Source organism: Pimephales promelas, chromosome 23 (genome assembly GCF_988280905.1).
Source record: "Pimephales promelas chromosome 23, fPimPro1.hap1.1, whole genome shotgun sequence".
NCBI lineage: Eukaryota > Metazoa > Chordata > Actinopteri > Cypriniformes > Leuciscidae > Pimephales > Pimephales promelas.
Window position 1 is genome coordinate 23,568,661 of NC_142791.1, and position 22,463 is coordinate 23,591,123.

Below are 22,463 nucleotides of genomic sequence, written 5' to 3' on the forward strand. Positions count from 1 at the left end.
AAAACATATTTGTTTGGCTCTCGTGGTTTGGTCTTTGGTCATACTTTGTGTGAACTATTACCTCAAATTTGCGTTTTTTTTTTTTTATTATTTCGCATTTTTTCGATTTATTGTGACACAATGTTACACATCTTGTGTTTAATAAATAAGTAAAATAAGACAGTGTTGCTTTACATGTGGAATGAATAATTTTTATTTTATTTTATTAATGCAGTGACAGTGCAGTGTGGTTCCCAGAGAGGCAGTGTCGTTCCCAGAGAGAGGCAGTGTGGTTCCCAGAGAGGCAGTGTCGTTCCCAGAGAGAGGCAGTGTCATTCCCAGGGAGGCAGTGTCGTTCCCAGAGAGAGGCAGTGTCGTTCCCAGAGAGAGGCAGTGTCGTTTCCAGAGAGGCAGTGTCGTTCCCAAAGAGAGGCAGTGTCGTTCCCAGGGAGGCAGTGTCGTTCCCAGAGAGAGGCAGTGTCGTTCCCAGAGAGGCAGTGTCGTTCCCAGAGAGAGGCAGTGTCGTTCCCAGAGAGAGGCAGTGTCGTTCCCAGGGAGGCAGTGTCGTTCCCAGAGAGAGGCAGTGTCGTTCCCAGAGAGGCAGTGTCGTTCCCAAAGAGAGGCAGTGTCGTTCCCAGGGAGGCAGTGTCGTTCCCAGAGAGAGGCAGTGTCGTTCCCAGAGAGGCAGTGTCGTTCCCAGAGAGAGGCAGTGTCGTTCCCAGAGAGAGGCAGTGTCGTTCCCAGAGAGAGGCAGTGTCGTTCCCAGAGAGAGGCAGTGTCGTTCCCAGGGAGGCAGTGTCGTTCCCAGAGAGAGGCAGTGTCGTTCCCAGAGAGAGGCAGTGTCGTTCCCAGAGAGAGGCAGTGTCGTTTCCAGAGAGGCAGTGTCGTTCCCAAAGAGAGGCAGTGTCGTTCCCAGGGAGGCAGTGTCGTTCCCAGAGAGAGGCAGTGTCGTTCCCAGAGAGGCAGTGTCGTTCCCAGAGAGAGGCAGTGTCGTTCCCAGAGAGAGGCAGTGTCGTTCCCAGAGAGAGGCAGTGTCGTTCCCAGAGAGAGGCAGTGTCGTTCCCAGGGAGGCAGTGTCGTTCCCAGAGAGGCAGTGTCGTTCCCAGGGAGGCAGTGTCGTTCCCAGGGAGGCAGTGTCGTTCCCAGAGAGAGGCAGTGTCGTTCCCAGAGAGAGGCAGTGTCGTTCCCAGAGAGAGGCAGTGTCGTTCCCAGAGAGAGGCAGTGTCGTTCCCAGAGAGGCAGTGTGGTTCCCAGAGAGGCAGTGTGGTTCCCAGAGAGGCAGTGTGGTTCCCAGAGAGGCAGTGTCGTTCCCAGAGAGGCAGTGTCGTTCCCAGAGAGGCAGTGTGGTTCCCAGAGAGGCATTGTCGTTCCCAGAGAGGCATTGTCGTTCCCAGAGAGGCAGTGTCGTTCCCAGAGAGGCATTGTCGTTCCCAGAGAGGCATTGTCGTTCCCAGAGAGGCAGTGTGGTTCCCAGAGAGGCAGTGTGGTTCCCAGAGAGGCAGTGTCGTTCCCAGAGAGGCTCCCAGAGAGGCAGTGTGGTTCCCAGAGAGGCAGTGTCGTTCCCAGAGAGGCAGTGTCGTTCCCAGAGAGGCAGTGTCGTTCCCAGAGAGGCAGTGTGGTTCCCAGAGAGGCAGTGTCGTTCCCAGAGAGGCAGTGTCGTTCCCAGAGGCAGTGTGGTTCCCGGGAGGCAGTCTAGTTCTTGGGAGCCAGTGTGGTTCTCGGAGGCAGTGTGGTGGTTTTGAGAGGCAGTGTGGTTCTCGGAGGCAGTGTGATGGTTTTGAGAGGCAGTACAGTTATTGGAGGCAGTGTGGTTATGGGTTTTGAAGGCACTGTGGTTCCCAGAGGCAGTCTTCTTGGAGGCACTGTGGTTCTCAGAGGCAGTTGGTTCTGAGGGGCAGTAATATTTGTTGGAGCCAGTGTGGTGGTTTTGAGATGCAGTACAGTTATTGGAGGCAGTGTGGTTATGGGTTGTGGAGGCAGTGTGGTTCTGAGAGGCAGTCTTCTTGGAGGCACTGTGGTTCTCAGAGGCAGTTGGTTCTGAGAGGCAGTAATATTTGTTGGAGCCAGTGTGGTGGTTTTGAGATGCAGTACAGTTATTGGAGGCAGTGTGGTTATGGGTTGTGGAGGCAGTGTGGTTCTGAGAGGCAGTCTTCTTGGAGGCACTGTGGTTCTCAGAGGCAGTGTGGTTCTCAGAGGCAGTTGGTTCTGAGAGGCAGTAATATTTGTTGGAGCCAGTGTGGTGGTTTTGAGAGGCAGGACAGTTATTGGAGGCAGTGTGGTTATGGGTTTTGGAGGCAGTGTGGTTCTGAGAGGCAGTCTTCTTGGAGGCACTGTGGTTCCCAGAGGCAGTGTGGTTCTCAGAGGCACTGTGGTTCTCAGAGGCAGTGTGGTTCTCAGAGGCAGTTGGTTCTGAGAGTCAGTAATATTCCTTGGAGCCAGTGTGGTGGTTTTGAGAGGCAGTATGATTCTTGGAGGCCGTGCATTTCTCAGAGGCAGTGTGGTTCTGAGAGGGAGTGCCATTCTCAGAGGCAGTGTGGTTCTCAGAGGCAGTATAGTTCTGAGAGGCAGCAGGAGTCTCAGACACTGTGGCAAAAGAAGAAAGCATAAAATATTATATTTTTACTGTTCATGGATCAATGACATGATGACATGCATATTTTTGTGTCCAAGTATTTTATTATATATTATACGTATGTGATGCGATCTGGGAAAACACGTCGGACGTCGCACTGGTACGTTTTCAGTAAGGTCTAAAATGTAGATTGAATGTCAGTTTTTTGTCAATTTTTTTTTTTTTTATCAAATTATTATTCTATAACATCTTGTTTATCATCTCTGAATATATTTTGGGAAAATTCTCTAGTTTAGTGCAGAAAAATAGCGATTTATAATGTTCATCTGAAAAGACTGTGTTTCTCTTTAAGAAAACGCAATCGGAGCAGAGGGTCAAAAAAATATCCTGTTTAGCTGTCCTTCTCTTAACACTACAAAGACAGTTCACCTATCAAAATAAACCACATAACAGAATAAAGTCCAGTCCTGGGTGAACTGCAACTAGGGTTGGGAATCGAGAACCGGTTCTTTTCCAGAACCGGTTGTGTTTTTGAAAAAATGCAAAAAGTTTCGGTTCCGAAAACGGTTCTGATGCCGATGCGATATTATCATGTGGGCGAAGTGCTGGGAGTAGAAGACGCCGTCTTATTCCTAAATGACAAAAACTTCACCACTGAAGTTGCGATTTGCTCACACGCGCTGCATTTGTCACACACAGACACACGCACGCTGCGCGCGCCGACCGCCGAGTCACTCTCTAGCCTACATTTAAATCTGTTTGCGCTGAGAGAGAGAGAGCAGTTGTCGATATGAAACTGCTTTACAATCACACAGTCTCAATATTTATTTGTTTCACATATTCAAATGATTTCCGTTACAGAATTAGTGAGATTATAGTTTGAGTAAACATTGACGGTAGTGGTCAAAACAGATGCAGTCCGTATATTTTTTGTGTTCAGAATTTACAAAATATATACAATGAGCGAGTGCATCATAATGGTTTTTTTTTTTTTTTCAAACCGTGTTTTTGTCTTATCTTGAATCACTACGTAAAGCCTGTAATAAGCGTTAATACTCGGATTTCTTTAGACTGGCCGGCGGATCGCAGCTGCTGCGGAGTAGCCCAATGCCTGCGTGACTCGTCATGGACATAAACAGAGAGAAGTAGCTCCGGCAACAATGTTCTTCCGCAAGACGCATGCAGTTGTGTTTATTAACTGCTAGAGCGCCAATTTATCCAGTAATGAAATAAGTAATGTCTTTATGAATCAATCATTCAAACCGTTTTAAAAAATAATCTGTTCTACACACATGTGTGTTAAAGCATATTCTACTCCTTCTGAGAGGGTATTCTTCACTGTTGGAGATACAATAAAGGAGAGGTCTAAATTATTATAGAGAATGCAGAATTTTTTAATTTCCTATATATATATATATATATATATATATATATATATATTTTTTTTTTTTTTTTTTTTTTTTTCAAAGATTGCTTAATAATGTTTCGAGTTTGTTTACATTACCAGTCTGTTAAACTAATTTGTCAAGTACTATAAGAAATAAACACAAAAAGGATTGTGGATTTTTCTCTTCCTAATATTTTTAATTGAATGGGAACCGGAACCGGAATCGTTTGGCGGAACCGGAATCGGAACCGGAACCGGAAAATTTCTCACGATTCCCCACCCTAACTGCAACGGCACGCAAGTTTTTCTTTCTTTATTTATTTTTATCCAGTGTTATCGTGTGGTGTGATGCGGAGCACAAGAGAACAGATTTTGAAGCTGCTCGTTTAAAAGACCTTGCTTGCCTCTCAATCGTTTTCACAGGATGAATTTTGAGTTCGTAAGCTTTCGAATGATACCTAATCTATGATGATGATGACTAAAATATGTGAAATGAAAAAAGGCAATAAAAAGGAGCGCGAGTCGTCCCGCTAACAGGATAATTAAACCTGTTTTTCTCAAAATTCTGTTTCTAAAAATCATAGCGATCAGCCGACTTCAGATAACCATAACTTTTGTTGCAGACAAATGATAAAAGAAATAAAAACATATTTGGAAAGGGCTTGAACCCAGCTTTAATATGGTCAAAACAGCTTAAAACCTGTAATAAGTCAAATTTCACCATGTGGTGGGTTTTCCCAGATTGCATCACATATGGTTTGTCTTTTTGTTTGTTGTATTATTTATTTGGCAACATTGTTATACATGGTCATACTAATAAAGCTCAATTGAAATTGAATTGAAATTGGATTTTCCTTTTAAAATAATTTGAGAAATTTTTGACATACATCACTTTATTCTATAAAACCTATTTAGTTTAAATACTTTTTAGTACATTTAAATAAAACCCAATATTTTATGTTTCGTAGGTGTGGGACGGATCGCAGTTGATCGTACAAGCGTGTAAATCAAATCAATAAGTCAACGCGAGTTTCTAATGTACACCGATGAGTGTTCAGAAAATGCCGGGGGGGAAGGTTTTCCGGCAGGACAAAATGAAGAGGGGAGAATACCTCCGTAGAAAACGGCTCTTAAAACATGTTTACCCACCAGACAATAAAAGAAATAAATAAATAAATTCTTTGCAAATATTTGTACTTTTTTTAAGGAATTAAAAAAAATTAAATATTTAGATGTTTGTTAACGTTAGAATATAATGCTCACAAGCAATTTTTCAATTAAAAGAGTGTATAGACGCTTATACAACAAAATTATGAAGATTAATATGATTATTTTACCAACTTTGTATGTAGTAGTTAAAATGTATGTGTTCTATATTAGAAATTACTTAACTGTCCGAAACACAGTGAGTAGAAATTTTCAGTGCACTGTGGTGAGGGCACAGTGCACTGCTGTATGTGTTCTTAAGCGTGACGTGAAGATGGATAGGTTATACTAAAATTGATAGCGGTCAAATTATATTACAATGAACTAACTGTCTTTAGAAAAGTTACGGTGTTATTTTCATTGATTTTTTTTTTTCTTTATCTTTCATGATAAAGCATAATTTTATGAGCACTGTGCTGCTTTGTGTACAGCCATTTTCATTTGAAAACAGTGGTTTCCATGGTAACGGCTGTACACAAAGCAGCACAGTGCTCATAAAATGATGCTTTATCATGAAAAATAAAGAAAAAAAATCAATACGTGCAGTGAAAAACGTGCACAAAAACATGAATTATATCTGTTTTGATAGGATTTTTTTTAAAAACACCTTTTTTAAGCTTTATTTTTCAATGACCCTCATATTTGTTTTATTGCACTGTTGATTCAAAAATAATTCAGCAATCTTTAAATGTCAAGAAAGATCACCCTTTTATAATTAGCTTACAACAAAAGCCAAAAGTTAAAAATTCACCTTTTAAAGCTGGATTCGCCCTGAACAAAGGATCTTCCTCCTCATCGAGAATGACTTCCAAGTCCTAGAGCAGCAAGTCAAACAAATCATTTTAAAACACAGTTGATGGAGATAATATACTGATTTACTTGAGATATATGCTCAGATGGAGATGGTACAATGACATATGCTAAGATGGAGATGGTACAATGACAATGCACTTACTTTGATATTTTTTTCACCTTGGTGAATTAACCAGCAGCAGACGATAAACAGGTTCAAGTAAGCAGTGATAAACTGGTTCAAGTAAGCAGTGATAAACTGGTTCAAGTAAGCAGTGATAAACTGGTTCAAGTAAGCAGTGATAAACAAGTAAGCAGTGATAAACAGACAAGTAAGCAGTAATATTGAGTGTTGCAGATTGTACAAACAAACTGATTGCTATGGCGATTGTCAACATTCTAAATTTGTGATGTCACTCAGTGCTGCATCAGCACATTCTTTACACTTCTAGCTCACCTAGGCCTGTATTTCTCTAATAATCACTCTGATCTCCTTTATAAACTGCCCTCTCTTATTGCCAATCTGATCTACTTTTGAACCAGTATATCAATTATTATATCTATAAATTAAAGGATTGTAAAACTCTAAAATCAAACATTTTAAAAGACTGCTCGAGATGTTTGTTTGCACATGATGGGACCCTAGTGGAAAATAAATATACTAAAATGTATTTGATTTTTTTTTTTTATGCTAAGTATACTACAAATACATTTACATATTTATGTACTTAGTAGAAATACCCTGCAATTGACTAATTTGGTATACTAAAAGTCTGCTGATTTGAAAAAAAACAACAATTTTGTACCTACTTAATGCACTTTAGTTATCCAGAAATAGTGCTTAAGTTCAACTAAAGATATACTATTTGATTGTGCTAAAGTGGAAATATTGCAAGTTTAGGTACGCTTTAAATATCTTGCATTTAAAGACTGATATTACACAGTATCCTTACTAATAGTGCAAACACATTTTAGGCTTTATATTAAGAAATGCACATTGTGTAATTAACAAGTACTCCAAATAATGTTTAATAATTATAAGTCATATACATTTTGATATATTTTCAGGTTCAAGTGACTAAAAAGGACTATTTTTAATGACTGTAAAGGTTTCCCTGATATCTTTTTTGTTGTTGAAAAGAAACACTTTTGTCTATATTTTTCTTTATTTGTTTGCATTTTGCTTTGGTCATTAGATGTTTTTGTGTGTTCTTTTTGGTGAACAGTGTTAGATGACTAACATCATCAGATACAAACGTTTCAAATTTGCAAAAATGCAATGTCACAGGTTTTGTTTGCACAAAATGTCTCAGCACAAATGCTCTGTATTTGCAGTAAATAGACATTTACTTTCTGAAAAAAAAATTATTTGCAGTCTAATGATGGTGTTTAGTATTGCTGCAAAATTAATCAAAATCACGATACGTTTCAGTGAGATTATCAAATCGTAAAAAGGTAATTTAATTAACTGTGTTTTGAAGTGAAGCGCTGCATTGTTTATTTACGCTCATGCAACTGCTCATTTACAGTAACTGCTGCTCCACACCAGCAGAGAGGCCCGAAATCTCCAAGAGGGTGGACCTCTAGTTGTTGTCTATGAATGTAGATACATATGTATTGTATATATCTTTTTCAGATCTTTCTTATCTTTCTTTAAACGACGAAATAAGCTGGTGAATGTTGAGAGAACACTGTGCTTAGTGCACTATTTGTCTTCAAACCGTTAAATCCCGTCTGGCTAGTTTGCTTGTCATAATGTTTACGCAGGTCAGTAGAGGTGGTCTTTTGTGGCTGTTTGAACACATTCGACCACACTATGAAATCAATCCGGTTGAATGTGTTTTTGACTACCTCTGGAAGTGGCCACATGTGGACAAGCCGGAAACATTTAGACCCGTTTACACCTGTATTTAGAGTCATCCACTTTGATTGGGGTGATGAAAATGCTTCCACGTGTAAACAGGGCCCTAGTACAGTACATCATCTGTTGGTTTCTGTATGTGCATTCCCATAGTTTTTAATCCGTATTAGTGTCACAGTCCTCCAATTTGAAGTGATCTGCATTTTAAGAGAAAAACAGTGATCTTACAGAATTTACACTAAACAACATTTGCATTAGTAATTTTACTTTTATTCAACTTATTCTGGCATTACAAACAGGTCAAGGTTTTGTCATTTTTTCATCAAGTCTGCAGAATGAAAAATAAAAAAGGTTGTGACTTTTTATCTCACAATTCAGACTTTATTTCTCAGAATTGCGAGGTATAAAGTCAGAATTGTGTGATATGAAATCGCAATTGCGTGTTTTAAGTCAGAATTGCGAGATATAAAGCCAAAATTGATTGAAACAAAGTCGCAATTGCGTGTTATAAAGTCAGAAATGCATGATGTAAAGTCAAATGTGAGATATAAACTATTCTAAGAGGAAAAAAGTTTTTTTCCCTTAGAATTGGCCCGATAACTCGAAATTGCGAGATTGACCTTAACATTTGGAGATTTTGTGGATTTCTTAGTCTCTGTGTTATATGGAATTTCCAAATTAACAAGAAACAGAAGGCAGTTCACATTAAAAAAATAAGTAAATAAATAAATAAAAAAATCTTTTTTATAGTCTAGCTTGCTACACATTTAGAAAAAAAAGTTCTATATGGTTTCCCATCATGTGATCATTTTATTCAGTTTTTATTTCAATGGGATTTTGTGAATGAAACAGCTCATAACCAACATACTTTATCACTTTAAAATTGAGTCAAGAACCCCATTGAGTGTTCAGAGACTGTATTTTGTATTGACAACCATATTTTCTAATCTCTAATTGTCATGTTCAACAGACAGGATCAGAACAAATGATTGTTTTGTAATATGTTGAAACTATATTACACTATATAAAACTATACAATCAAATAAAAAACGAAATTATTTTATTTTTAATTTACTGGAGTCGGATTAGTTATTAAATCATAGTGCTAGTCATAAACCATCGATTCCCAGGGAACACACATAATGGATAAATGTAAACTTAAATGCTCATACATTTGCTTTGGCATCTGCTAAATGAATGTCAGTGGCGTAGGCTTAGTTTTAACATTGATGAAAACTGTTAAACTACAGTATATGAATGCACAATATTTTCATCTACACAGCTCATTGAAATATTGGTTTACAGTAACTAATTACTATACGCATTTGTCCAGAGCATTTGAATTACAATTGTTCACTGGATGTTGGTGATTGTATCTAATAATCAAGGATTATTCAAATTTCTGGTACATCTATGTAATATTTTCAGGATTATTTGATGAATATAAAGTTCAAAAGAACAGCATTGATTTTAAATCGATTTTAAATAACATTATGTAACACTGTAAAGGTCTTTACTGTCATTTAATGTCCTTGCTCCATACAATTATTCATTTCCAATGTATGTTATGATGCTGAAAATTCAGCTTTGATCACAGGAATAAATTACATTTTATAATAAAGTCCTTTCCTTGTACCACTTGGACATTCTGCAAAATATCTTCATTTGAGTTCCACTGAAGTCACGCAGGTTTGGAACGATAGAACGAAGACTAGTAGGATAAATGACCCCTTTAAAGGCTTAGTTCACCCAAAAATGAAAATTCTGTCAGTATTTACTCACCCTCATGTTGTTCCAAACCTCTATGTGTTTATTTATTCTGCTGAACACAAAGGAAGATATTTGGAAGAACGTTTTGATCAAACAGATTTCATTCCCCATTGACTACTATAGTATGTATTTTTTCCTACTATGGTAGTCAATGGGGAATGAGATCTGTTTGAGTAAAACATTCTTCCAAAACATTCTTCCAAATAAACACATAGAGGTTTGGAACAACATGAGGGTGAGTAAATACTGACAGAATTTTCATTTTTGGGTGAACTAACCCTTTAAGGAAAATGCAATGTTCCCATAGTGCATTATAATGAGGGATGCTTCAGCAACTGTCCACAGGATGTTAATGTGTGCCGTGTTTAAAGAGCTTCTCTGTCTCTCCTCTGCTCTGGCTCCCCCCCCCCCCCCCCCCCCCGCTCAGCTGTCACCCCCCCTCTCTCTCCTGCCGTGGTGTCGCCTCGTCCGCGCCGCCTTTCACTTAAGAGGTTTTCTCTGTTCTCGCGTTTCCCAGGTAAAATCTCCTGCATGCTAACTCAGGGATGAAGGGGAGCTAACATGGGGGTGGTGCGGGACAGGAACTAGCTTAAAATTAAAAATAAATAACCTTTTATCATGCTATGAACCGGTGTCCAGCTTATTTTATTTTATTATTTTATTTGGGATAGTTCACTTTGAAATTAATTTTTGGTATGTTTTAGCTTACCTCAAGGGCATCCAAGATGTAGCTGTCTTAGTTTCTGCAGTATTTTCAATTTTGATATTTTTAGATTTAGCATACAAACCGTTCTTGTCTGTCAGTCATATAATGGAGGTCTATGGTCACCACCTCAAAGAGCATGAACACGAAACGAGCGGTTTGTGTGAGAAGACGAACAGTATTTATATCATTTTTATCTCCTGTAACCACACCCACGTCCAAGTGATCTGAGGCCACAGGCGCAGGGAAAGCGCAGGGAGTGATCTCTCGCACGGTTGTCTGTTGATCTGTCGAAATTGTTTTCCATTTTTAATTTCCTGAATATCTAAATATGTTTAGATCTTCACAGTGAAGGGTATCGCTTCCACAATTTCTGTGTAAACAATGAGTGACGTACACGTGCGAGAGATCACTTCCGGCGCTTACACAGACTGAAGCACCCGCAGCCTCAGATCACTTGGACGTGGCTGTGGTTACAAGAAGTAAAAATGATAAAAATACTGTTCGTTTTCTCACACAAACCGCTCGTTTTGTGCCTTAGGCCATCAATGTGTACTTACATTTACAAGTCATTAAATCATGTTTAATTTGGACTTCTCTGTGCATGCTCTTTGAGGTGGTGACCATAGACCTGCATTATAAGACTGACAGACAAGAACGGTTTGACCTAAAAATATCAAAATTGAAACCACTGCGGAAACAGACACCTACAGCTTGGATGCCCTTGAGGTAAGCTAAAACATACCAAAAATTAATTTCAACATGAACTATCCCTTTAAATAAAATTCCTCACACAAAATTATCATTATCATTCAAAGGAACTGATATATAGTGTATGAACCACTTTTACTTTTTAGTCCTTTCAAGTTTCAAACAGGATGTGAGGGTCACTGTAAAAGTGTGAAAACTTGCTGAATTCATACTATAGAGACTTACTTAAAAGAGAATGCGATTTCAGACGCAGCTCTAGTTTTGATTCATTAGCTTAGCAACAGGATAATAAAAGGAGTCTACTGTAAGCAGATGCTCAACATGGCATTAGACATATACACTGTACGTATGTAAATGACTGTTAGTAAAATGAAAGCTTGCTGGATATTGGTACTGGCATTGACCTCATGAGTTCAGTCTTTTTAACCACTAACACACTCACCCCGCTGCCCACATCACTTCCTGTCCATCACACCTGACCTCATGCATTTGAACACCACATTCACACCACCCTGAAAATACAGTCCTGCCTTAGTATCCGAATATACGGCACACATGCTCTGCTTCTGACATGATCACTGAAGATTGGTTCATGACGTCATGATGGAACTGGAACGTCGTTGTTTGGATAAAATATACTTTATACAGTAAATTATACTAGATGTAATGTACATATTAAGTGTACATAAGTCTTGCTACCATTAACTAAAACTTAAAAAAACAAGAAAATGTTAATTGAAATAAATTAAACATTTCAGTAAAAGTAATAAAACGAAAACGGAAGTAATAAAAACTAAATAGACGTTTAAAAACACTAATACAAACGACAAACACACAATGCAAAAAAATCTTTAACTAAAACGAAAAACAAATTCATATATTATTAAACACATAATTTGGTCATTTTAGTTTTTCTTTCATTGTTTACGTCAGTTCTCCTCGGCAACAGAACGTCAAGGCGTGGTTTGGGTTATGAATATTAAAGTCACGTTTGCCCATCTAGTAGCGTGTTATTTATTTTCTGAATAAAAATATTAAGATACTTTGACCAACCGGTACCTTCTCAGACGCTTCTGGCTGGAGTGCAAATGTATAGTCAAATACTAAGGCAATCTTCCGATATCATCGATTCTCTGATATCGCTGTGATGATTGGTTCGGTTATGAATTTTAATCGTGTTCTCTTTGGTTGCAGTTACTGACCTAACAACTAGACGAGAGCATGTGAGCGACACGATACGGAAACACTAGAGCGATTCCGTTATTTTCAACTAACTTTGCATGTTTTGCAGTGTATGTGATTTCATGGATTATAACAGGAGAGTTGTAGTTGATCACATCGCGTCGCTCAATATAGCGCTTCAACCAATGTTAACTACGGCAAGCAATTCTGACTTCTATTTATTCAATAGCTAATATTCAGTATTCAATTATTCACTAGTTAAAATGCAACTTCTAGATATCAGGAATTACATTTCCACTAGTAAAAATGTTATTTCTTGTTATCAACAGTGACAATCACTTACAGAAATACAAATTCTTGGTATCAGGAATTCATTTTCAACTTGTAATTGTAATTTCACATATCAGAAATACAATTCTTACTAGAAAAAATCTAAATTTTTGATATAAATAATTACGTGGGTATTATAGTGAATGTATAAATTCCTGATATCAATAACATGATTGTCTTTATGAAATGTTACTTCTTGATATAAATGCATTTCATCATGCTTCATATGTTATTTCTGGTATTTGAAAATGTGTTTCTGTGATCAATAATTAGCTTTTATATAATTAGAGTCATTTCAGATTTCTAAAATGGCGTTGTTACTAGCAATCACATTCATGATGTCAGAAATTAACATTGTCGCTAGTGACAATCGAGTTATTGATATTATTGTTCACTTTGAAATTTAATTTTGGGATGTTTTAGCTTACCTCAGGGGCATCCAAGATAGTTTCTATTTTGATATTTTTAGGTCAAACCGTTTTTGTCTGTCAGTCATATAATGCAGGTCTATGGTCACCACCTCAAAGAGCATGCACAGAGAAGTCCAAATTAAACATGATTTAATGACTCGTAAATGTAAGGACACATTGATGGCCTAAGACATGAAATGAGCGGTTTGAGTGAGAAAACCAACAGTATTTATATCGTTTTTACCTCTTGTAACCACAGCCACGTCCAAGTGATCGAAAGCGAAAGTGAAGAAGTGATATCAAAAGTGAAGAATAGTTTAAATCTACTGAATATTGTTCGTTCTCTCACACAAACCGCTAGTTTCTTGTCTTAAGAGTCATTACGAGTGACTCTTACGAGTCATTAAATCATGTTTAATTTGGACTTCTCTGAGCATACTCTTTGAGGTGGTGACCATAGACCTCCATTATATGACTAACAGACAAGAACGGTTTGACCTAAAAATATCAAAATTAAAACTTCTGTGGAAACAAAGACACCTACATCTTGGATGCCCTTGAGGTAAGATAAAACATATTTAAAAATATTTTAGCTATCCCTTTAAAAAGCACTTTTAGTAGCAATTAAATTGTTGATTTCAACAAAAGACATTTGCACTGGGAACCACCTAGTTATTGATATAAAAAATAATGAATTTTACAAGTAAGAGTTGTATTTCTGATATGTGAAATTGGAATTTGAACTGTTAAGAAATCAATTATTGATATCAATAACTGAATTTGAATGGCAGCCTAGTTACAATTACAGATATCAAGAGTGAAAGTTTTACTTGTTGAAATCTTATTCCTGATATCAAGAATTAGTATTTTAACTAGTGAAAATAGCATTGTTGATATCAAGAATTCATATCCTGCGAATGAATAAGTCAAAACGGCTTGCCATAGCCCATAGTTCTCCCATGCTTTTTATTAGTAACCATGCACTTCTAAATCAATGGGATCAAGTGAAATGTGTGTGTGCTTTTGTCCACATCATTCAGCATTCATGTATTGTCTGTAATTTGTCGCAGTCAAACCAAACCCTGCGGTGACTGCTGAAGGTAGTTCATAACACCTCTAGATGGCGCTAGTGTATTCATATTATTACAGTCAGAACATCTAGTGCTCATCCCACATGCTTTTGTTTTGACAGTGTAGGTCATGGAGATTATGATCCTCTTCTCTTTATAATCAAATACTAATATTACACTTCGGAATAGTATAATCTATTCTTCTCCAGTGTAACTAAACTAATGCTGCTCATCATACACACAAGCCTGAAATGACCATCCAATCATTTGCAATAGTCTTTCCATTTATTTCAAGTGTCATATGAGTTTCTTTGTTGCTCCTTGTCAGTTGTTGTGCTTTCCCTCACATCGATAAAATCATCTCACTGTTGTTGTTTTAAGTCTTTCCACATTTGTGTTGGTGTGTATTCTCACTGAAACTGTTTCATCTGTGTATGTGTGTGTGTAAGCAGACGTGCCACAACATGAACTGATGGGTTTCATGTGCATTCCAGAGTTTCGCTCGCCGTCTCACATGAGCGGTTTGAACCGCTCTGCGTCTCTGAGCTGCACGGAGAGAGTGGATTGTGTGTCCATCGGTGGCAGTAACAGTCAGCTCAATAACAGCCCCGTGCAACAGTACGTCCCTGATTTTAATGTGCGGGCCATCACTGACGTACAGTTTGTGAAGGTATGTTATGTCCATAAATGTTCAACTGTTCCTGAAATGTGAAGTTATGCTCCTGCGTGGGTTGTGTCTACTGTTTATGCTGTTGGTTGATGTTTAATTTGAGCTGTTTTTGTATGTCTAATGGCAAATGTATTATATATGCTTATCTGAACTGTATCCGTCACCCTGCTCTCTAGATTTTTAGCATTTAAAGAAAAAAAATGTGTTTTTGCACATTTTAGCAATGAGTGTGTACAACAGACACTACCGATTAAAGGTTTAGGGTCGGTAATATTTTTATTTCTATTTTTGAAAAATACAGTTAAAACATATATATATATATATATATATATTACAAAGGTTGTTTCCTTTTTTTAAATGTAATTTATTCCTGTGATCAAAGCTGAATTTTCAGCATCATTACTCCAGTCTTCAGTGTCACATGATCCTTCAGAAATCATTCTAAAATGCTGATTTGCTTTGATATATATAATCAGAGCATATCAGCATTAGAATGATTTCTGAAGGGTCAAGTGACACTGAAGACTGGAGTAATGATGCTGAAAAATTTAGCAATTCAGCAATTGCTTCAGAAATTCAAAAAGAAGAATATATATTAGGGCTGTGCAAAAATTAATTGTGCTGTATATAATTATTTTGTATATATAAATACACACACATGCATGTATATATTTCAGAAAATGTGTTATTCATATATAAAATATTTATATAATATAAATTATGTATTTATATATATATATATATATACAGAATTTAAGCGCAAATAATTCTTAAATATATATATTACATGCATGCATAGGTATTTATATATACAAAATAATTCTATACAGCACACACAAATATATTATGTAAACACAGACTTTTATTTTGGATGCGATTAATCGCAATTAATTTTTGCACAGCCCTAATATATATATATATATATATATATATATATACATACATACATACACACCCACGTTAATATATTGATATCATTAATATTTTCATATTTTTAAATTTATATTCAACTATTTTTACCAGCCTGTTTTTCAGCAGAAGTTCAGTGTATTACAGAGCCTCAAATGGATGTGGTGATGAAGAAAATGTAGATCTTTTCCGTTCGCTTGCAAAACCTTTGTGGTGCGGCCAGTGAACTCAGAGAGAACGCAAATGCATTCACAAGTAATTTTTCGTCCCATCTCATATTTTTTTCCTTCACCATGTCCCTTTAGGGCTATTACGTAGTCCAAATACTAAAGGTAATTTTCCTATATCATTGAGGTATATACATATACAAAAATACTATCGGTGCATCCAAAATTGCATACATTTGAATTGGCGACCGTTAAAAAAGTATGTTCTAAATAGTATGAATGTGTGTAATATGTATGAAATTCAAATGTTGTCATTATCATGTGACTTACAGCGTCAGTTGCTTTGCTGCACTTCCAATCACAAATCCTCTCCCGTTGCCTCATGGGATAGTAAAGTGTACAGTGGGGCCAATAAGTATTTAGTCAGCCACTGATTGTGCAAGTTCTCCAACTTAGAATAATGAGAGAGGTCTGTAATTTTCATCGTAGGTACACTTCAACTATGAGAGACAAAATAAGAAAAAAAATCCAGGAAATCACATTGTAGGATTTTTAAAGAATTTATTTGTAAATTATGGTGGAAAGTAAGTATTCCCACTGTATATTGGATGCTCACTTCAGAAAGGTACTTTTTGCGCACTGGGTGGTTTTCGTATACTAGAGTAGGGAAGTATTCAGTTTCGGGTGCTGTGTGTATATATATATATATATATATATATATATATATATACAGTCGTGCTTAGAATTAATGGGACCCCTGGTAAATATGATGAAAACTGGCTGTAAAAAATAAATCTGCATTGTTTATCCTTTTGATCTTCCATTCAAAAAATTGGCAAAATTCTAACCTTTCATTGAAGCAAAAGAATTGAAAGTGGGGGTAAATCACACTATGAAATAAATGTTTTTCTCCAAAACACTCCATAATTGTTGGCACCCTGTTATTAAAAACTTTTTGCAACCTCAGATCTGTAAACGTTTGCCAAGATAACAGATGGCAGAAGCTTAATTTTGTGCTCCGTAACTAATTTTTGTGTTGATTTTTGTTTTGGATCGTTGTCCTGATGGAAGATCCAACCACGGCCCATTATACGTTTTCTAGCAGAAGGCATCAGGTTTTGATTTTTTTTATCTTTTTGTATTTGATAGAATCCATAATGCCATGTATCTGAACAAGATGTCCAGGACCTCCAGCAAATAAATAGGCCCACAACATACAAGATCCAGCTGTATATTTAACCGTAGGCATGGGGTACTCTTCATCCCTGTTTGCACCAAACACATCTGCTGGGTTTGCTGCCAAAAAGCCCCTTTTTTAGTTTCATCTGACCACAGAACCCTGTGCCGTTTAAAGATCCAGTCGTGTCTGACAACTGAATATGCTGGAGTTTGTTTTTGGAGGAGCGAGGAGCATTTTTCTTGAAACCCTCTCAAACAACATGTGGGGATGTAGGGGTTGTCTGATATTGTTTTTTTTTTTAGGTTTTCTGACCCCAAGACTCAACTAATCTCTGCAATTCTCCATCTGTGATCCTTGAAGAGTCTTTGGACACTCAAACTTTCATCCTCACCGTCCATTAAGGCAAAATAGACACACGTCCTCTTCCTGGCAGAATCATAACATCTTTAGTTGATTATAACTTCTTAATTATTGCCCTGATGGTCAAAATGGGGATTTTCAATTCTTTAGCTTTTTTTCTTACATCCACTTTCTATTTTGTGAAGCTCAACAATCTTTTGATGCACATAGGAACCATGTTCTTTGGTTTTATTCATTGTGATGGATGATTCAGGGAATTTGACCTTTGTGCTTCCTCATATTTAAACTCCTTGAAACAAGAAGTCAGCTAGACAATTTCATGTTCCTAGTCACCCTGATTTGCTTAAAAAATTAAATATTAATGGGAATGTACTTCAGAGATATTTTTCTCATAAAAAATTCTAGGGGTACCAACAATTATGGCCAGAGTGTTTTGGAGAAAAACATTTATTTCATAGTGTGATTTACCCCCACTTTCAATTCTTTTGCTTCAATGAAAGGTTAGAATTTTGCCAATTTTTGGAATGGAAGATCAAAAGGATAAACAATGCAGAATTATTTTTTACAGCCAGTTTTCATCATATTTACCAGGGGTCCCATTTAATTCTGAGCACGACTGTATATATACACTCTAAAAAATGCTGGGTTGTTTTAACCCAATTTTGGGTCAAATATGGACAAACCCGAAATGTTGGGTTAAAAATGTAATGTAAAAATTTAACCCAACGGCTGGGTTAGTCCATATTTGACCCAAAGTTGGGTTAAAACAACCCAGCATTTTTTAGAGTGTATATGTGTATATATATATATATACAGTATATATGAAGAGTTCAGATCCAAAAGCCTCTAAATGCCATTTGAAATTTTCTTCTTTAATGATGATTTTTATCAAACTTGTATATATAAGTTCAGTAATTTCACTTAAATAACAATTAATAGGTAATTATCATTGCCATTTAAGTGAAATCACTGAACTTAAATATACAAGCTTGATAAAAATTATCATTCTAGAAGAAAATTTCAAATGGCACTTAGAGGCTTTTGCATCTGAACTCTTCATATATATATATATATATATATATATATATATATTAGGGCTGTGCAAAAATTAATTGCGATTAATCGCATCCAAAATAAAAGTCTGTGTTTACATAATATATTTGTGTGTGCTGTATATAATTATTTTGTATATATAAATACACACACATGCATGTATATATTTGAGAAAATGTGTTATTCATATATAAAATATTTATATTAATATAATATAGATTATGTATTTATATATATATACAGAATTTAAGCGCAAATAATTCTTAAATATATACATGCATGCATAGGTATTTATATATACAAAATAATTATATACAGCACACACAAATATATTATGTAAACACAGACTTTTATTTTAGATGCGATTAATCACAATTAATTTTTGCACAGCCCTAATATATATATATATATATATATATATATATATATATATATATATCTACTTCTTATCAATAAACTTTTGGAGCTTGATTTACAGTGTGGGTGACATCACTGATTATGAAGCGTTCTAGTTCATCACATTGCGTCAATCACTGAAAACTAGTCAAATCTCGCTCATGCTTGTATTCGTGACCATATGAGCCATAATGTGAAATGATTGTGCAATTATTAATATGATGAATGTTGCAGTTGTGCTGCTTGGTATTTTTGTGGAAACTAGGGATGGGCAACGATTAATCACGATTAATCACATCCAAAATAAAAATTTGGGTTTACATAATATATGTGTGTGTAGTGTGTATAATTAATTTGTATATATAAATACCCACACATGCATGTATATATTTAAGAAAAATGTGTTATTAATATATCAAATATTTATATTTATATATAATATTAATTGTGAATAAATATATATATAATATATACATGCATGTGTGGGTATTTATATATACAAATTAATTATACACACTACACACACATATATTATGTAAACACAAACTTTTATTTTGGATGCGATTAATCGTTGCCCATCCCTAGTGGAAACCATGATGCATTCTTTTTTCAGGACCTTCAAAAGAGCATAAATCATTTGAAGCAGAATCTTTTGTATCATTATAAATGTCTTTATTGTCAGTTATGATCAATGTCATGCAACCTTGCTGAATAAAAGTACGAATACCTTTTTGATCAGTTTTTTAATTTTGTCTTTTTCAGGTCACTCGTTCTCAGTACCAAAACGGCTTCCTGGCTTCAAAGCTGGACAGCACTCCTCAGTCCCCTGAAAGCAGCCATACGCGTCTGGATACCGGCCCTCTCCCGCCCCCTACCTTTACCGCCAGCGTGAACCACGCCACAGCGCTGGCGGCTCCCAGAGAGAACGGGCCGGATGAGACCACCTCGCTGCTCAACGACAAGAACAGCCTGTCCAAACGCCAGCCGAGCCACGCCCACCCTCAAAACCAGTCGCACCTGAACACCAACGTCAACTCCAACTCCAGCCCCGCCCCTCATCCCCACGGCAACAGCAGCCCCGCCCCTCATCCCCACGGCAACAGCAGCCCGACGCCTTTCCCCAACCCTCACGCGCATCACGTGCACATGTTCACGCACGCGCACACCGAGAGCACCATTTGACGACGCTAATCTGGGGCCCTAGCGGAGCTCCAGAGTCGAACGAAAGCACATTTACACCTGCTACAAAATACACTACATCTAGGGCCTGATCTCTCATTTCGAGAGGCCAAAGGTGTGTTATAGAACTCCAAAAAAAAAGTGCGTCGTCTTCAATGGTTGGACGTGATCTCACTGTGATTTTAGGGGCTGCGGGTTCGGTCCGACGTTGAAGTCTTTATGGCAAGTGACTTATGACCTGTGTTGCATGCTAATCACGTAGACATGTAATCACGTAGACACTATGTTAATGCTACAAATATGCCCGTTTATAGGCATTATACAATATTTCGTCAGTATATAACGAAGTTATCGTACGATATGCACTTCTTATGACGTCTCTGACCCAGCAGCATACATTTGTGTGCTGTAGTTTTCTGAGATCATGAGCATAAGAGCACTTTGAGTCTCATAAGCTATTATTGGACTGTTTGTGTACAACTAGGCTAACCTTTCAGAGAGACCGGTCTAGTTTATTCGGTTATTTGCCAGGGTTAAGAGTGGCTACGTGATGTAGCCGTAATGAAATTGTAGCAGTACGTGACAAACGTTAAGGAAGACTTTGTAAATATAGTTTGAAGATGTGAAATTTGCTGACACAGATGTGGTTCAGAGAACCCCACATGGTGACATTTATAGCAAAAAAAACATTGAACTTTTACCACTGCAAAACCTAGACCTGTGATTATGAAATTCAAATTATGATACATTATATATATTTAAAGATTAATGTATTTTTTTGTCTAAATTATGTATATTTCATCAATATTTTGTAATCTTTAACCCCTGAGTTATATTTCACAACAACCACATTTATTCGACTAAATAAAGCCTATATATACCATTAAAATTTTTTGCATGATGTTATGCGTTATTTTCACGACAGTTACGCAAATTTTATTAACAAATTAATGTACTTTTTCCATAAGGTTTTGTAATTCTCCCTCTCAATGATTCTCGTTAGAGTCGTATTTCTGTACTACAAATGTAAGTCAGTACAGTTAATGCACTCATAATGTTGGAATATTTCATTTTTTTCACTTCACAGTAATGAAAACACTAAGAAATATCAGAATGCAAAAAATCTTCATGGTCTTTTTTTCATTTTCATTTTGGGGTGAAATATGATCTGAAATTTTGTGAGATTTATAACAATAACTATAACGATAACGATAATGTGTAACGATAACGATGGTTCTAAAAAGTCCACACCACAACAATAACGGCACAGAAAAACAATATTTTCTGAATCGCTTTCAAAACAATTTTCCCCCGCTGACAGCCAATCAGAATCCATCCTGGTATCTAATATAGTTATCGTTCTTGGTTCTTGAACCAACTTTTTATCTCGTGCTACTGTCCTTCAAACAAATCAAATGCTGTTTCCACCAACATTCCTGTCCTCGCATAGAGAGATGCTTAAAGGGATACTCCACTTTTTTTTGGAAATAGGCTCATTCACAACTCCCCCAGAGTTAAACAGTTGAGTTTTACCGTTTTCAAATCCATTCAGCCGATTTTCTGATATTTAGAAGAATATCAGTGACCAGACAGTTTCTGGTCTCATTGACTTCCATGGTAGGAAAAAAATATACTATGGAAGTCAATGAGACCAGAAACTGTCTGGTTACTGATATTCCTCTAAATATCAAAAAAATTGGGTGAATACATTCGAAAACGGTAAAACCCAACTGTTTAACTCTGGGGGAGTGGGAAATGAGCCTATTTCCAAAAAAAAGTGAGGTATTCCTTTTAAACAGAATTCACTGTGAACTGAAGTGAAACCATACATTCATTCTCATGCTTGTTTGTACACTACAAATCTTCAGTATCTCTTCCTGAAGTCACTAGTACGGTACGGTTTGGTTTGTTATAAGCCTCTAGAGTTCAAAGTGAGCATTTAACAAACTAAAGCCTGTTTCCTTGCACTATATTGAGATTTTCTAGATCTTTTAGCAATGACCATAAAGCCAGTTCTGTCCTGAGATCACGTTTCAGAGATCACACAGTGATATTTCCATTGTGTTGCTCTCATGCTGAGCTGAGATTAGAAACTGTTGTATTCATGGCATGCTGTAAGTACGCTATGCAGTGCATGCATAAAGGTTTCAACGTTAAAGTGTTCTTTTATTTCATAAATTGTATGAATATCCCAGTGAGTTGCTGAGTAAAAAGTATTAGGACGAATTACTCTGAAGAATAGCATTGGATTGTTGTTCTAATTGTTTTACTCATTGAAGAGTATGAAATTGACTTTGTCCGACTTGTGTATGATGATTACTATAATAATATTATTATTTATAAATGGTTTGTTGCCTTTACAAGAGATTTAAATCTAAAGCAATAAATAGGTCTTTGTTTCTTTTTTTTACAATGTTTAATGTACAATTGCACACTTGAGATAAGAAATAAGTTGCATTTTACGTAGTGCTGTCAAATCGATTAATCGCGATTAATCGCAACAACATAAAAACTTTTTGTTTATATAATGTTTCCAAACCTGACCGATACTGTACACACACGCACACATATATACA

The 22,463-nt window shown here is 36.6% G+C and overlaps 1 protein-coding gene across 4 annotated transcripts in view; it reads left to right on the forward strand.

The window, feature by feature from the left end:
- cnnm4a (cyclin and CBS domain divalent metal cation transport mediator 4a) overlaps positions 1-21,462 on the forward strand; it is a 43,940-nt gene extending 22,478 nt beyond the window's left edge. The window contains exons 6-8 of one of the 4 annotated variants that reach the window (XM_039676105.2): positions 9,995-10,084; positions 14,426-14,643; positions 19,471-21,462. In XM_039676105.2, coding sequence (XP_039532039.1) covers positions 9,995-10,084; positions 14,426-14,643; positions 19,471-19,890 — 728 coding nt within the window. In that variant the 3' untranslated portion in view covers positions 19,891-21,462. The remainder of the gene's footprint in view (positions 1-9,994; positions 10,085-14,425; positions 14,644-19,470) is intronic. The other 3 variants (XM_039676106.2, XM_039676107.2, XM_039676108.2) reach the window with 3 other exon arrangements.
- The last annotated feature ends 1,001 nt before the right edge of the window (positions 21,463-22,463 follow it).